The sequence below is a fragment of the Vitis vinifera genome, chromosome 14 (assembly GCF_030704535.1).
Source record: "Vitis vinifera cultivar Pinot Noir 40024 chromosome 14, ASM3070453v1".
NCBI classification, from domain to species: domain Eukaryota; kingdom Viridiplantae; phylum Streptophyta; class Magnoliopsida; order Vitales; family Vitaceae; genus Vitis; species Vitis vinifera.
Genome location: NC_081818.1, coordinates 29748922 through 29766937, shown reverse-complemented (window position 1 = coordinate 29766937; position 18016 = coordinate 29748922). Strand labels below are relative to the sequence as shown.

General features: G+C 37.4%; 3 protein-coding genes across 3 annotated transcripts; 1 reads left to right on the top strand and 2 right to left on the bottom strand.

The window, feature by feature from the left end:
* Positions 1 to 1315: 1315 nt before the first annotated feature.
* Positions 1316 to 7814, bottom strand: LOC100242374 (beta-1,3-galactosyltransferase GALT1). Its single transcript, XM_010662769.3, has 8 exons — positions 7488 to 7814; positions 5653 to 6788; positions 4208 to 4443; positions 3831 to 4112; positions 3498 to 3626; positions 3250 to 3429; positions 2797 to 2904; positions 1316 to 1975 (listed from the first exon to the last, which is right to left on the bottom strand). The coding sequence occupies exons 2-8, from the start codon at positions 6410 to 6412 to the stop codon at positions 1763 to 1765; spliced, it is 1908 nt and encodes a 635-aa protein (XP_010661071.1). The 5' UTR covers positions 6413 to 6788; positions 7488 to 7814; the 3' UTR covers positions 1316 to 1762.
* A 367-nt stretch (positions 7815 to 8181) lies between these two features.
* Positions 8182 to 16747, top strand: LOC100247511 (malate dehydrogenase, chloroplastic). Its single transcript, XM_002283583.4, has 2 exons — positions 8182 to 8340; positions 15238 to 16747. Exon 2 carries the CDS (start codon positions 15246 to 15248, stop codon positions 16485 to 16487), a length of 1242 nt encoding a protein of 413 aa, XP_002283619.1. The 5' UTR covers positions 8182 to 8340; positions 15238 to 15245; the 3' UTR covers positions 16488 to 16747.
* LOC109123870 (retrovirus-related Pol polyprotein from transposon RE1) lies at positions 10592 to 11545 on the bottom strand. The gene has a single exon (XM_019224873.1). It carries the CDS (start codon positions 11543 to 11545, stop codon positions 10592 to 10594), a length of 954 nt encoding a protein of 317 aa, XP_019080418.1.
* Positions 16748 to 18016: the final 1269 nt, after the last annotated feature.

Here is an 18016-nt window from a genome sequence, read left to right as displayed (position 1 = left end):
GGTCATTGACTCGGAGAATTCCAAGGCACATTAATCTTAATGTTTTAACTCAATATGAGATTATACACTAAATAAAATAAATAAAACTTAAAAAGTATCAAAATTATTAAATGAATAAATAAGTTTTAAAAATTAATAAAATAAAATATTAGGAAAATTAAAACTATTGAGAGAATTTAAAATATTAAAATTGAAAATAAGCCCAATTCTTTATTACAAACCTTAAATAAAGAAAAAATGAAAAACACTCATATTTAAGTTTAGGATGTATCCCTTGTATCCCCTTAATGAACTCCTCAACCATTCAAAGGAATGGGGTAAACCATTTTGAACAATCTCGATCAAAGCATGGGCTAATTGGGAATACATAAAGTCACTTGAGTGCTCCTATTAAAAGTCTTATGTTTTTCAACCAAATGCATGACATTATTCACCAAACATTCTTAACTATACTTATGCATACCATCTTATATTTGAGTTCGGGATGATCATGTATTTTCAATGCCGATGTAAAATCAAATAAGTATATAGAGTCAAATCTAAAAATATTTGAAATAAACTTGTCAACCTAAACTAGTTAGTTTAGGTTGCTAACAATCCCCCCATTTTGACAATTTTGTAATAAAATAATAATTATATAAGTTTTACAATACTTTCAAATAAGAAAAAATGTATGAACCATGATAGATAACTAAAGTCACAATCCAAAGATCATGATGTGATAAACAATCAAATATAACTGCAATCTTAATCAAAATAAACCATCAAGATCATCAATGCAGAAGATCATCCCCACATGTATCATTCTCCTCTATGAAGAATAAGGGAAGCCATAAATAGCAAAATATGCAAAATAAGAAATATCATAGATAAATGTAAATGATGTCTAAAATACATCTATATATATCCTTTTAAATAGACAAATATTAAAGTTATAAGGGCCCATTTCTATTGGTTCTTTCCCTTATACAGAAAATTTAAAAATTACCAAATAATTTTCCCAAGTCAAATCACAAAAACATAAAATTATGAAAGACCCATCTTTCCAATTCACCACATTTGCATCCCACCTTTGTATGGAAGTGGGGTTTCCCAATACTCCTCTGTACATCCTCCCAACTGAAAATGGCTGCAACTACTACAATAGTGTTCTTGCTTTTGAAGATTATCCAATAATCCAAGCACTCAGAAATGTGAACAAATCACAAAAACATAGAATCAGGAAACACCCATCTGCCAGCCTACCACATTAGTCATTTTACATACCACTCTTGACAAAAATGGGGTTCTCCGATGGCCACACAAAACCAAAAAATGGACTTGAAAATCCAGGTATATTCAATATTGAGGCTGTGGCACCCACATTACAGTGACCTTTTTGACAGAAGAAACAGTAGAATTATGAATCAAAGAATGTTATAGAATGTCATACAGCATAACTGCTTCCTTCCTATGGATTACGCCCTATACAAACAACTCTCTTTTCCTCCAGGTTATGCTGGGATCACTCAAACCATAATAAATCCAACATCTAGTAAGCCAACCACTGGCCCCTTACTATTTGCAAGTACATCTGGTATCGGTTCATATATCTACAAGAAAAAAAATATATATGGCTAAGGATTGAACTAATGTCTCTACTTGTTCAGCTTGGTTACTTTGAGTTTCTGCATGGTGTGTTTTGTCTCGGTTTCTGTTTGAAGAACTCTAGTTAACCTTCAATTCAATGCCCAAGGCCCAGTAAAGTTATATAACTACCAGCTTAACGATTCCCACAGCATTTAGCTCCGTTTCCTAGTTGCAGCTTCTGCCACAGGCAGAGCATTTCGCGGGGGCTTTGGTAGTGGGCAACAACGTACCCATCGTTGCACCCCTCATTATAGACCCTCTCTTCTTTTATGTAACTAACCTCCATTCCCCCCTTCTTCATCTCTGCTATCCAGATCCCCATTGCTACATCTTCCAGCTTGAACATCTGCACACATATAATCTCGTTGTCAAGCAAAATTGTTGGTTCACCAACATGCCATTTAGTACTTTGAACAATTAAAAAATTCTTATTTAATCATCACTATAACATTCAATTGCAAGTGATAAATGTTTCCCAAAGTACGTTTTTGCCTGCTTTTTCTTGTTTTGCCAAAGAACTTTAGAAATTATTTAATAAATAGGGAAAACCAATATAGTGAAGAGAAATTCGATGCAAGCCATGTCATAGTATGTTGGGAACTCAAAAAAATAACACTCCCCCATAAAATGAGCTGAGGCATATAAGGATATTGAGATGGATAATTGACAAGAAGAGAAGATAGAGGAAGACATAAATATAGCTGTTAGAAGCTAAATGTAGCACTAATAGAAGACAGGATGAGAGAGTTGGTAAAGATAGTTTAGCCATGTGCACAAGAAACTAATGATTGCACTGGTAAGGAGTGGCTTAAGTTCGAGACACTGTAAGAACAAGAGATAGCTGGGAAAATTCAGGGTCTTAGTGTGGAGAAAAAAACATGATGGATATCAATCCACTTACTAAAATGAAGCCTCTATGACATCGAACCTTGACATTAAAAGATAAAAGAGTGCAATCTTAAAACTACTATTCCATTTGGGGGCAACATAAGATCCTTAGCTAAACGCAATCTCCCAACTAAAATGGATAATCCTCTACAACACATGGAGGACAGTGAGCATTGCAAAAAATCTTCAGCAAAAGAATGAAAAAAAAAAAAAAAAAAAAAAGGAAGCAACAAGTCGTGGATTTCAAAAACCAAAAGATAGCAGATATAATTAACATACCTTTAAATGACCTTCCTTGTGTCTCTTGTACACTGTTTTTGCTATGTCATTTGACACCACGTAACCAGGACCATGTGCCCAAGGTGGATAAGTTTCTCCTGCCCATTCCTTCAAAAATAAAAAACGAGTTGTTTTATTCAACTGATTCAATCCAACTGCATTTCACTAATAATAAATGACAATAATGACCATGAAGATGATATACATTGCATTATTCCGACTGTTTGGCAGTGGTAACGAAAGTCCTATCTTGCCTATCAAAAGTCAAATAATTATCATGTTTACGCATATCCTTGTCCCGTTCTGTCTTAATTGAACTTGCAGTAGGTCATCCCTTTACTTTCGAGATTCTTAATACATTTGAAGAATTTTGTTTTCATTCAATCTAGTAGTTTTCTTATACTTCTTAATCCAATAATGAGAAATTAAAAGTTGCACTGGAGTGAGAACTACCTCAGGGCTGATGTACCATTTACTGTCAGAACTACGATGAGGTCGAGCATCAGAGTTAATAAGACCATACAGCAACCCATGAGTCACTTTGGTCTTCTTTAAAGAAGCAAGCACTTCATCCACACGAACAAATGAATCATCATCTGTTTTCATCACATACTTGGCCGAAACAGCTTCAGTCTATTAAAAAGAGGAAATGAGCACATATGATAAACTTTCTTTGTCACCAGAAGGAGGTGGAAAATTACCCCAAAGATGCAAATTGCTATGGTCTTCCAGGTTATAAGACTGTAATAGTCAACAAAAGGCATCAGCTGAATGTCTCCATATGTCTGCACCTCCTTCCAGAGTTCCTCATTCACCATCTGATTTTTATGCTGCAGCAAAGTGCAAATTTCAGACAAATGTTTCAACTAATATTCAGGAGAAACCTGAGACAAAAAGGTAGCAAAAACTTCTGTATGATTTACAGTAGCTGGTATTACATAAAGGCCTAAAGGAACATTCTTCCAAGCGAGGAACACTGATGATAAGGATGAGAAAAAATTTGGTGATATAAGAAACATACAAACGAAACCTACCAGACCAACAAAAAAGCGCACGGCAACTGCCCCTGACCTCACTGCTAAATACTGCATCCATGTCCTCCGAACAGCCATCCTACGCTTGAAATTGTTGGCTGTAGAAAAGACACCAATGAAGAGATCCACTGGCTGTCGAGGTCGAACTGGAACTGATCTCAGTGTTTCCAGATCAACAATGTGTTCAAGATCTTCTGATGTGGGTAACCCACTGGCCACTACAGAGATCAACTTTATGTCTCCAGATATCCTTACTTCACTGACAAGCCATGGCTCCAAACTCTGAGAACATCACATGCCAAGAAAGTAAGTTGAGAAACAAAAGCATTTTTCCCTCAGGTGGAGAAGCAACTTAAGTGGGAAACAGGAATTGTTACCTCACGGTAAGCAAAGGATGTTGTGTGCTTTCCATCAACTGTCATCTGAATCCCTTCTTCTCCTACCCTAAGCGTCATAACAGATAGATACCCTTGCTTGAATGGAAAGTACCGCCTGGCTCTAGCTCTGTTCCATGACAAGGTTGAGTGTGTAGAAATCTTTGGAGATTCACTAGCTGTCAACTTGTTGCTATCATTTTTACCCACCATCTCATTGCACTGGATCAAATCATCCACTGTTTATGATGCAAACAGGAAGATGGTAACTTTTAGCATCATCACATATATACATATAATGGAGCTGTCCAAGTTATACAGACATGGGAAAGTGTACATGAAACAGTTTTCAGGGATTGTATGTCTGCCTACGTTTTCCTTATAAATCATCTAGCAACTTTTTCTTTCAGCAGTTAGGGTGTTTTTGTTGAGGGGAATGTGCGTCACACATATCTCATTGACATATCCAAAGTATACACAAACTGAAAAATTTTAAGTGAAACAGTTCATAAGGATAGTATTTTTTATCAGAAGTTCATAAGGATAGTATTCTCCCTGTATTTTCCCTTCCAATCATTTTATTTTTCCTTTCAGCAATCATGATGTTGTTTATTGAGGTGATTGTACGTATTCCAGCAATGTTTATAAATTGAACCCCATAATTTCCTATCCTTGACTTTCTGGTCAGAATCTTTTTATTGTCAAATTTTACATTGGACTTGAAGCAGAGGTGGTTTTTCTGTTTATTCAAGATCAGGCTAGTGAACATCTCTAATTTATATCTCTTGCACCCTTATCAGTGTCATTTGTATTTTGCCAAAAGGCAAAATATCGAGTTGGAAATAAAATAAATAATAGAACACTTTTTCTATTTTTAAGTATACCATCCAGATATATCTGTTAATTACACGGGGTAAGGGCCAGAGGTGGTTCTACATGATGTTTGTGCACATCATGTTGATGGTGGCAGAAAAGGAAGCAGAGATGGTACTGTGGGCAAACCAATAGGGGATGTATTGATTCTTTACTAAATTACCTGAGAAAAATTGACATAAATATGCTTTAGTAACAATTTTCCCATGAACTATGTATTAAAAGAGAAACCAAGAATACCCTCAAAACAGACAGAATGTTGGAAAAGGATTTTCTAAGCATGGATGACAAAATGGAAAAAACCAACCACAGTATGCTAAACCTTTTCTTTTGAATGTAATGAAAGGGAATGAAGGGTGAATTGAAGTTTCCCATCATAGAGTTAAGTATAGTGTAAACAAGCGATAAGAAACAAAGAACAAAAATAATAACCAATGAAAAGAAAGATAGAAAAATAGTACCCCTTCAGCATCAATATAATTATAAACAAATGCAAGCCCAAAATATGATATACCATTAGAATTCATGTACAACCTTACAAATCTAAAAGCACAGCATATCACAGGTATTGATACCTGTCTTATTACTGCTGGGAACGGTTGAGGGGCACCTCTCCTCTTCACCCCAATCATGAGCTGCAGTCCATGTGTTTTGGACAATGACAGGGTCCTCAGTTATCTTATCGCCATGAAGTCGAACATTGTAGTGCAAAATAATGGAAGGATCTGGCTCCCCTGGATGTGGTTCACCTGTTAAGTCAATCCGAAAATTACCAAGAAGGCCATTTGGAATGCCAATAATAGTGACTGAAGATCCCTGAACAAGGCCACATGGGATACGTAATTTATAACTGTTGTCACCCAATTCTGTGGCATTCATTTTATTGAGAAAATGGGGACACTGTTTCTCCTTTGATTGACCAAGTGAGCTTTCATTTGTATCACCTTGTTGTTCCTTCTCAACAGAAACCATAAGGTTAACCCATGCAGCCCCAGCTTCTCTGATAGCTTCTAATGCATTAGGCAAGCCCCGAGAATGATTAGTCAAGTGTTTCATGCAGTTCCATGTCTGTAAAGAACTTAGCACTTCACTTGAGAAATTTCTCCGCGAAAATAGGCCAGAAAATGTATCAGGGGATACAGATTTATTGGAATTTTCGGGATTTTGAACTGCAGGTGGAGCCCGAGGTTGAACCCATTCAAGAGGATTAGATACATTGAAGATAAACGAACTTTGAATTGGCTCAAACCCAATTGGACTTTTCATTACACCATACCTCAAAACCAGCAACATAAACAAGGAGCCAACCAAAAGACCTCCAGCACATTTCTTCATTTTCTCCGGTACCACTCTACATCCAACTATTATAAGCCTAAATTCCGTGGTATTCAAATCTAAAACTGAAATCCCAGAACCTTCTTATTTGCTCAAATGCCTATTACCATCTGAAATTATATTCTCTCTGAAGTGAAAGCTAAAAACTAGAAGCATTTGGAGGAAATGCAGGACAAGTCTGGAGCAAGAGACTCTTCTGCTAGGCTATTCCAACCAAAAAAATTCCATACATCTCCAATCTATTAGTCAGCTGCGTGATCAATTGATCCATTTTCAATAACAATACCACTAGGAAAGCACTTTAACAACCAACCATAGGGAAGGGTTTCCATACAAAACTGTAAACCCCAATCAAATAATCAAACAGCCCCTCACCCTGTGAAGATTAAGCAGAAAGGAAACAAAAAAATTTCAGATAAAACATAGATGGACTGATGAAGATGCGCAGAAAATACATGGCCAGCAATATTATTAGCAAAAGTGAGCATAAATAGTTTTGTAGAAAAGAAAATCTATAAACTATCTAGTTTATATTGGAGTATCCAAGTATAGATATTCCATATTTGGTCATGCAAGACCTTCATTCAATTGGGAAAATTAATAAGCAATCAATGATAACCTCTGAAAAAAAAAATACAGGATAATAATTCAATCAACTTTGGACAATCTACAAAAAATCCTACAACAATCTAACATTCCACAAACCCAAAATACAAAACAAAATCAAAATGGAAAGCCATATTAACCAGGAAACTCCAGCTCCATAAATGAAACTCAAAACCAGATTATCCATGCAATTCAATCCTCAACCTCCCAGTTCTTGGAGAAATCACCCAAACCCGCCAACAAAAATCACACAAACATACCAACAAACTCTAAAAAAAATCCTCAAACCAACTCCAACATAGAAAAGATAAATCCACCGCTAATGTTAGCAAAAACAAAACGATCAATAAAGCCCAGAAGCAAAGATTCAAAAACTGAAACAAATCACAGAGACCCAGAGAAGAACGACCTCAAATCACCTTAAAACAATCAAAATTCCAAGAAAATAACACGGATACCAGCTGCATACCTGAGGATGGACGACCAGAGGGCAGGATGAAAATATGAAAAGAAAACGAACAAAAAAATATATATATATATGTGGGCATAATAAAAAAACAAGTTTGAAAAATACAAATTTGACGGGTTTAGCTCGTGGAATTCGAGAAAAAGAAAACGATGGCTGGAGCAGTGTTATTGGATGTTTGAAACTTTGAACTTGAAGGCTACGCCAGAGCTTTTAGCTGTTGGAGGCGAGCAACTGTCTTCATTTTTGCTTTATTCTTAGTCTTTTGCTTTGACTGTGACTCCACAATCCATGTTTCGCTGAAGTTGCCTTACCGAACGGCGTCGTTTTAAATTTCTTCCGCATGCCGCCTCCGCTAAATAGACCAGTCAACTTGACGCGTGGATTATGGTTAGTTCATAATAAAAGCGATATTATATCTTTCTTTTTTCTTTTTTTTTCACATTTTGAAATATTCTATTTAACTCAAAATTATAATTAGATAAAAAGACAAAAGTGGTGTGGTTGGGTGTGTTATTTGTAGAATGGCCCCTGACCAAGTCCAGTCCAGTGGCCAATAGGTAAAAATCTACATACCAAGTCCAGTGGGCCCCCGACGAAGTCGGGCTCCGCATTAGAGCCCAGCCCAGGCCACCCGACGACGACTTGCTGTCATTTCAAAATGGCACCACGTTTGCAAGGGGAGCAATCACAACCGTCAAAAAATGGACGGCCGAGACTTGGAGGATGGAAAAGGCACCATTTCGGTAGATTCGGTGACACTGCGACGGTACTTTCAGAGTATAAAAAGCCTCACCGCTTTTCTTGGACGATAGGGCAAAGAGAGCTAACAGACCACGAATATCCGAAGCTTGAGGTAGATGTGTTTTTTTTCTCCTTTTTTTTTCCCTCTATCTCTCTATTTTAAAGTTTGGTTGCCGAGAAAATACTGGAAAATAAATGAAAGAAGCGGACATTGATGTACTGAATGCGGTGTTTTGTTTTATTTTTATTTTTTATTTCATTTTTCAAGTTTTTGGTTTGGTGGTCTGGATTGAAATTTGGATAGCTCATGTAGCTGTGTAATGAAGGTTTGAGTGAAGATTTTGTGTAATGAAGAGTCGAAAGGTTTAAGTCTTAATTTCATTTGCTTTCCTGCACTTTCTCAGCAGCCAAAACAGGGCTTTTTGTTGTTGGAGTGGGTTTTTTTATTTTATTTTATTCTGTGTGTGCAATTTTGATTTGTGAGCTTGATTCAGATCTTGAGGCTCTCGAATCTGTGATTTGTAATTTTTGCTTCAGTCATTTCTGGCGAAGTTTGTGAAATGCATGCATGGATTCAGTTCAGTTTGTGTGTTTATTTTATGCAATTGTGATGATTTTCTCTAAGATCTGTTTGATTGATGAGTTTGGGAGAAGGTTGTTGTATCATTAAAATAATTTGTTCGAGTATGCGTCGTCGGTATTAACTCTGATGGTTAGTCTTAGACAGTGATGTAGAGATACGGTTTGGGACTTGGGAATCAATTACGTAGTGATTATAGTTAGGTGTAATGTTTCAATGATTTTGACCATACGCAATGTTTTCAAATCTGATATAAATGTTGTAAAGTTCATCAGTATTTCAGAGAGTATCGAGTATATTAATTATTTCTCTCAATGGGACCACTAGACACAAAAGGACGTTGGTCTTTGACTGTAATAAAATCTATTGTAAATGGCCTTATATGTTCATTCTCCCTCTCTTCCATATACATACAGGAGAGCATTAGAAGCTCACTGGCTCATGCATATGGGGAAGCAAAAATCAATCAGGATGTTTTAGCAAGTGCTCATGTTGAAACAACAAATTTTGCAAAGTCCAAACTAGTTTATCTGAGAGTGATGATTGAATGGTTCATTGGCTAGAGAAAAACCAAAAGGAGCTTGAGTAGTGACACTTGAAAAACCAATGGTGAAACTAAGCATGCGGAGAAAAAGGTCAACTATAGAATAAGAGATGGCTTGAAGGTAGAAATGGTGCATTTGCCCCTTTGTGTTGGGATGTAATAGGCCTATGCCCTTTTGGCATTTGGTGGATAAATATTGAGTATTTGATGTTACTATATTTTTTTAGTACCTTATCCAACTTTCCATCTAAGCATTTTTAGATATGTTGAACTTGTTTATGCCATAGCATGTGGCTTCAGGTATATGCAACAGAAGAAGCAAGCCATTGGTGAATCTCAGTATTTTAGGCCTTCTCCACTACTCTGAGATGAAACTAGTGTAAACTCAATAATAGGAAAAACAGGTAAGGCCAAGAGCAGGGATGTGATGAAGGTTTAGAGTTGTTATTTTTTATTCTAAACCCATCATGGACAATTAACTAGCGTAGGGGTGAATTGATTCAATTGTATTTTATACTCCTAGTTTTCTTTCAGCAAGGACTGCCTGCCCTTCATATTCTTTTTAATGATTAACCAATGAATCTTGTTGCTTCTGATGAAAAAAATAAATAAAACTTTGAATCTGTAAGGTCTGTCCAGTAAGAGGAATGATGTTTGTGTAGAATGATTCCAGATTTATTTCATTTTATTTTATTTTATTTTGGTTCATTCACAAAAAATCATAGTTGTAGTTGTGTTGAGGCATTGCAGGAAGGAGAAAAATGTCAAACACTCCGAAAACCCCACAGAAACCGAGAACTCACCTCCTGTTTATTATCCTTTGCCTCCATCTATATACAGAAGTATATGCTATACACGGAGTCTAACTGATTCCTAATATTCAACATTTATACATGGTAAGCCAATCTATATAGCTAATATTGATAGAGTCCTAAATTATATAACTTCCTAAATTGTATACGGTAACATTAACATCCCCCCTCAAATTGATGTTGGTAAGTCAACCAGCAACAATTTGCCAACAAGAAATTGATGTCGTTGTCGAGTCAAAGCTTTGGTGAAGACATCAGCCACTTGGAGATCAGAAAAGATGTGAGGAAGAGATATCACCCGACTTTCCAAGGTGTCTCGAATAGAGTGGCAATTAACCTCAATGTGCTTGGTGCGCTCATGGAAAACGGGATTGGTGGCAATCTGAATAGCACTAGTACTATCAACATGAAGAGGGGTAGAAGTAGTCTAAGGAAACCCAAGCTCCTCAAGAAGACCGCATAGCCATACGATTTCAGAACAAACAGTAGACATGGCACGATACTTGGCCTCAGTAAAGGATTTAGAAACACGATCTTCTTTCATACATCTCCAAGAAATTAAGGCATCACCTAAAAACATATGCCGACCCGTAGTAGATTGATGTGTATCTAGACACCCAGCCCAATCAGCATCACTATAGGCAACAAGTTGAAGAAAGGAACCGGTAGGAAAGAACAACCCACGAGTAGGTGAACCTCGAAGATAGCGAATGATGCGTCGAAATGCAGCAAGATGGAGATGTCGAGGAGAAGACATAAACTGACTGAACTGATGAACAACATAGGAGATATCAAGTCGAGTAGTGGTCAAGTAGATAAGACTCCCAACCAGGCGCTGATAGAGAGTAGGATCATCCAAAAGGTCCCCTTCATCTTTCCTGTATTTGACATTTACCTCCATAAGAGTGTCAACAGAGGAAGTGTCCTCCAAACCAACCAAAGTGATAAGATCTTGAATATACTTATGTTGGTTCACGAAAATACCACTGGCCCGATGATGAACTTCCAATCCTAAGAAGTATGTGAGCTGTCCAAGATCTTTCATATGAAAAGTTGTATGTAACAGCCGCTGAAGCTTAGTAATCAAACCACAGTCAGTGCTAGTAATGATAATATTATCCACATAAACCAAGAGAAGGACTATACCCGACACAAACGTGTGGAAGAAGAGGGAAGAATCATATTGACTTTGGGTAAAACTAAAGGAAAGAATTGTACTGTGAAACTTCTCAAACCAAGCCTGGGGTGCCTGCTTGAGCCCATACAAAGAACGTTTGAACTTATAGACATCATGAGGAGAAAAATTAGTCATACCAGTGGGAAGCTTCATGTAAATCTCTTCTTGGAGATCACCATGAAGAAAAACATTCTTCACATCCATCTAATGCAGTTGTCATGACTGTGAAGTGGCAATAGCTAAGATGGTTCGAACCGTGGTCATTTTGGCAACAGCAGCAAATGTCTCCTCATAATCAACCCCATATTCCTGCTTGTTACCCAGAGCTACGAGACGAGCTTTGTACCGGTCCAAAGAGACATCAAAACGAAGTTTTACAGAGAAAACTCATTTACTCCCAATAGGTTTGATTGTAGGAGGACAAGGAACAATATCCCAAGTATGATTCTCCTCAAGTGCTTGAAGTTCTGCTTGCATTGCATTTTGCCAACACTCATGTTCCATGGCCTGTTTGTAGCAATAGGGAATAAAAATAGTGGATAAAGTAGCAACAAAAGAGATAGGAGAGAAGAATCCATACCAATTAGGGGGTTGAGAAAGACGAGTAGACCGACGAAGAGCGGTGGAAGCAGGAGCAAGATCAGGCGTCGGGTTAAGATCGGAAGAGGGCACAAAGGAAGTGGAACCGGACTCATGTCGACTACATCTTTCATACACAAAGCCAGGTTTGAACCTTTCCACAATTGTTGGGGATTCAGAAAAACTAGGCAGAAGAGATACAGATGTAGATGGCAGCTCAACATGAGATGGAAAGAAATATTGATTTTCAAAGAAAATCACATTTCGGGAAACTCGTATACGACGAGCATGGGGATATAACAAACATGACCCTTGTGAGGGATAGCATAACCAAGAAAAGCACACTTAATAGACTGAGCAGTAAGTTTATGTCTTTCATGAGTAGGGAGATGCACAAAACAAACGCAACCAAATGTACGAAGATCAGAATATAAAGGAGAATGACCAAACAACTTAGAGAGAGGAGAAACATGATTTAACATAGGAGAGGGTAAGCGATTGATCAAATGAACCGCAGTAGAAAGTGCTTCACACCAAAAACAAGGAGGAACAGATGAGTCAAGTAAAAGAGTTCTTACCACATAAAGAAGGTGGTGATTTTTCCTCTCAGCAACACCGTTTTGCTGTGGTGTCGAAGGACAAGAATGCTGAGAGATGATCCCTTTGCTTTGAAGAATAAACAAAGTACGAAGTACATTAGAGTTGGGGTGGCCAAGATTTCTATGCCACATCTTATGTCCAGAACCATCAACATTACATGCAAAGGAAAGTAAAGGAAAACTAGGAATAATAGTGGAAGGAGAAACATGAAGAGGAAAGAGTCATCCCACTTTAGAGTGATCTTTGATGCCAAACGTTGATTGGTAGAAGATTCTCTGATGCCTCGGTTCAGAGTGATCTCAAGCATTGGTCATTCAAGGTCGTTCCTGGTCCTGGTTCTGGTGACAAACCCAAGATCTCAATAATCCAAAATTAAACAAAGTACGAAGTACATTAGAGTTGGGGTGGCCAAGATGTCTATGCCACATCTTATGTCCAGAATCATCAACATTACATGCAAAGGAAAGTAAAGGAAAACTAGGAATAATAGTGGAAGGAGAAACATGAAGAGGAAAGAGTCATCCCACTTTAGAGTGATCTTTGATGCCAAACGTTGATTGGTAGAAGATTCTCTGATGCCTCGGTTCAGAGTGATCTCAAGCATTGGTCATTCAAGGTCGTTCCTGGTCCTGGTTCTGGTGACAAACCCAAGATCTCAGTCACCTCGGTTCAACTTGAAGAACACTGTTGTTACAGTGCCTGCCTACTTCAATGACTCTCAGCGTCAAGCCACCAAGGATGCAGGAGTTATTGCCGGCCTCAACGTGATGCGTATCATCAATGACCCAACAGCTATCGAGATACACCCCTCAAACGCAGCTATTGAAGGGATCGAAACCCAGAAGAACACCCACGGCAATCACCAAAAAAACCACAAATCACCAACAGGAAGTGCTGAAACCTCCAAGAAGCACAAACTCCACTCAGAAGGCACCAAAACCTCGCTCTGATACCATGTCAAACACTCAGAAAACCCCACAGAAACCGAGAACTCACCTCCTGTTTATTATCCTTTGCCACCATCTATATACAGAAGCATATGCTATACACGGAGTCTAACTGATTCCTAATATTCAGCATCTATACATGGTAAGTCAATCTGTACAGCTAATATTGATAGAGTCCTAAATTATATAACTTCCTAAATTGTATACAGTAACATTAACAAAAAAGTGATGCCAAAATGTTTCTATCATTGATATTCAAATGCAATTTATATGCTATCATGGTTCAGTCAAATGAACATGTACAAGGTTCCAGGCTCAAGTTTCAACAAGGACCAAAAGAGAAAAAAAAAAACTATCAATATGAGTGCATGTGTGTGTGTGTGTGTAAAATGGTTGACCAATCCTGGATGATTGTTGTACTCTCTGGTCTGTACTCTTTGTTGCCTTTCATTTTGTATGATTTGTTTGACTGATAGTCATATGCAATGAAGTTGCACAATTTTTGTAAAGCAGAAGCAGAAAATTAAGATGTATGACATGATGTAGTAGGTTGTTTGAAAGTGAATTTGATAATTTGGGTTCTCTATGGGTTCATTCATCTAATCTTTTAGACTGCTTCAGACCTGAAAAAATATGCTGGTGGAGAGCATCAGCATGAACATGCTGATGAGCAACTTAGACATCAGTTTTTCTCTCAAGAGAAAAGGCTGGGGTTTCTGGTGATGCATAACTTTTGTGGGAAGGGCAACCTTTCATATCCACACTTTCCTAGGACTACTTAACTCAACCTTAGGCTAGGTGATTATAACCATCTTGCTAGGGTCAGAGAGTATTCTCAGTGGTCCCGTGCTCACAATTAAGTGTGCTAAGTTGCTAAATCAAACATGGAGTTACAGCTATTCATTCTGAGGTCTCCCTTTTGTATAAAGTGATAGCTCTTGGGACTTTGAACTTCCTGTGCCTTTGTCTAGTCTGTTGGACGAGTTAATGGCAGCGATTGCCCCCTAGCATCTTAGGTCCTTGTCCGTGGGTCAAATACTCTTGATGTTGCTGCCCAAAGATTGGTATTGGGCATGGGCTTAGGCTTCTTATATGGCCCTTGGGTTGCATCAATGTGAAAGCTCAAGAAATTTAAGCCCAGGAATACCTAGTGTGTAAAATAAAGAAATCCGTGTATGGGTTAGAGTAGGAATCTAATTATTGTGCATTAGCTTGCATCAAATCTAGTTGTGCACTGTAATAGCCATACACTCTGTTAGTTTCTCTTAGATTTTTGACTCTGTACATTCCTTTACTACTATGATTTATTTTAAAATACAAGAATGGGCTTTCTTCTGCTGGCTGAATCAACTTAATTATTGTGCATTCTAATTTTTGTATTTTGGTGCCATAAAAATATCTAGTGTTGAGAAACTATGGCCTTGTCAATAAAGATCTGAATTGGTTTGTGTCAATGGAGCACAACAAAACTATCTCAAGTGAGGTGTCATTTTGATGCATTTACTTATGGATCATAGTATTGTGGACAAAAATGTGTTTATTAGGTGTAGTTTGTGAGGATGATATTAACATAAATGTTTGAAAGTTTGGAAGGTTTTTGGCAAGTGTGGTGCTATCATTGTCTTTATATTTGAAGTTTTAAATGTATTTTCTATGGATTTTATTGATCTAGTAGATCAAGTTATTGGCCAACCAGTTTCTCTGTTTTCTTTAACTTCAAATGTGTGTTTTACTTCATTCACCTAATAAATAAAAGTTGCCTCTTATCAGATTGCAAGATGGCAGCAACATCAACGGCAAATTTTTTTACCACATCAACTGCTTCATGCAACTCCAAGCCATGTATGGTTTCGAAATCAAAGCCATTTGGTTTGCGATTCAACTCTCCTAACTATCTTAGGAATTTCAGCGGTCTCAAGGCAGCAACATCTGTAAGCTGTGAATCCGAGTCCTCTTTTTTGGGCAAGGAAAGTACTGCTGCTTTTAGAGATTCTTTTGCACCCAAAGCTGTAAAGCAAAACAGTGACTCCATCACTCGTTTTCAGCCTCGTGCTTCATCTTTCAAAGTGGCCATTCTTGGAGCTGCTGGAGGGATTGGTCAACCCTTAGCACTTCTCATCAAGATGTCTCCATTGGTCTCTACTCTGCATCTGTATGATATAGCAAATGTCAAAGGAGTCACAGCTGATCTGAGTCACTGCAATACCCCCTCTCAGGTTCTGGGTTTCACAGGAGCAGCTGAATTACCCAATTCTTTGAAAGGTGTAGATGTGGTTGTCATTCCAGCCGGGGTTCCAAGAAAACCGGGAATGACCCGTGATGACCTCTTTAACATCAATGCCAACATAGTGAAGGATTTGGTCGAGGCTGTTGCTGATACCTGCCCTGATGCCTTCATTCACATCATCAGCAACCCAGTCAATTCAACAGTTCCAATTGCTGCTGAAGTTCTGAAGCAGAAGGGTGTCTATGATCCGAAGAAGCTATTTGGTGTTACAACTCTGGATGTCGTTAGGGCAAACACATTTGTAGCACAGAGGAAGAATCTGAAACTCATTGATGTTGATGTCCCAGTGGTGGGCGGACATGCTGGGATCACTATTCTACCACTCCTGTCAAAGACAAAACCGTCAGTGAGTTTCACTGATGAAGAAGTGGAAGAGTTGACTGTAAGGATCCAGAATGCTGGGACTGAAGTTGTGGAGGCAAAGGCAGGTGCAGGCTCTGCAACACTGTCTATGGCATATGCTGCTGCCAGATTTGTCGAGTCATCTCTCCGTGCTCTGGACGGAGATACAGATGTGTATGAATGCTCATACGTGCAGTCAGAGCTGACCGAACTCCCTTTCTTTGCATCCAGAATTAAGCTCGGAAAAAAGGGGGTTGAAGCTGTGATACCCTCTGACCTCCAAGGACTGACTGAGTACGAAGCTAAGGCCTTGGAGGCTCTTAAGCCAGAGTTGAAGGCCAGCATCGAGAAGGGCATAGCATTTGCTAATAAGCAGCCAGTGACTGCTTGAGGCTTGCAGTTGTGGTGGACCAAGGTCGAACAATGAAGGAAAGATGTTGCCCATCCATTTTTGTCACTGGTTTCAGTTTTGTAGGGTAGAAGATTAAGGCATAGCTTTATATTGAGTGGCATTTTTCCTTATACCTGAAAATTCAGATTCGGGAACAGAGTTATGGTGTAATTTATAAAACCATTCTGGCCCTGCATTACCTTTCCAACCTTCAGCCCATTTCAAATGGTATTGATAATTTATACCATTTTCACCCAAAATCTGCTCATTTTCTTCTCCCTGTAGAGGTGAGTTGTGAATTGGCGAGCTATTCCTGTTGCCCCCTGCTCATGCAGCCATTCTCAGGGTTTTAAAATTAGTCAATAGTTTTTACTTGAATTTCTCATAGCAAATAGCCAAAGACTTTACCATGTAGTTTTCTCTTGATGATTCGCATTAACATCTGCTTGAGAAAAACCTAGAAGATAGGAGCACTTTTTGGCCATGTGATTTCAAAAACAATTTTCTATTTTTGAAAACTAACTGTCTTAAAAAATTTATAATTTTTTGAAACCGGTTTTCAAAATCAAAATAAAAATAGTTAAGTTGAATATAAATATACATGTTAAAAAAAATATTTAATATTGTAAGGAGATAAAAAGGGGAAGGTATTCTTTGCTGACATTTGGACTAAATGATGCAAACAATGACAATTTCCAAACAACTCGGTCAGAACGAATTCAGTCTTAAAAGGAAAACTATAAGGAAAAGGAAACTGTGGGAAAAATAGAGGGAAAAGTAAGGGTTATCTTTGTAACCCTTGTTTAAAAAAAATGATTAACTGAAAAATTATATATTTGATAGATTTTTGAAAATTTGTTGAAAAATAAGTTGTTTTTTAAAATAAATTTGAGGTATTTTAAGATTTTTTTAATAGATATTTTGATAATAATTAAAATACAAAAAATGTTTTGCATACTTTTACATTATCTAAAAGAATGGAGAAAATAGTTGTTTCATATTTAATTTCTCAAATGAAATCTTATTCCTATCATAAAAAATCTTGAAAATATTATAAATAAATAAAAAAAGAAGTTATAAATTTAAATTTGATTGTTTTTATATTTTTTTATATTAATCTTTTTTGTTTTTTCTCTTTGCCCCACCATTTTTGACCATGCAAACAGAATCAAGGTAAGTTGGAAAGTAGAATTGGATATCAAACTCTAACCAATGGTATCTTGTCTCTTAAGATACCAATAGTCTGAATCATGATTCCTTTTGATAATTTTAATTAGTCAATTCTTCAAATCATGGTTGGATTTGAAAAATCCCCTGAATGGGGTCTGAATTAAAGCACACCACCAACATAATTTAAAGCTTAAAAACAACAATAAAATAAATTAAATTAAATTAAATTATGATTAGTAATGAGACCTCAAGTTTGTTTTGGTCTTGTCCTTTGCTCTTTGTTTCAATGCTTCAAAGGGCAAAAACACCCATATTGGAATCTCAAACCTCACCATCAATTTGAAACCTACCCATTTCCA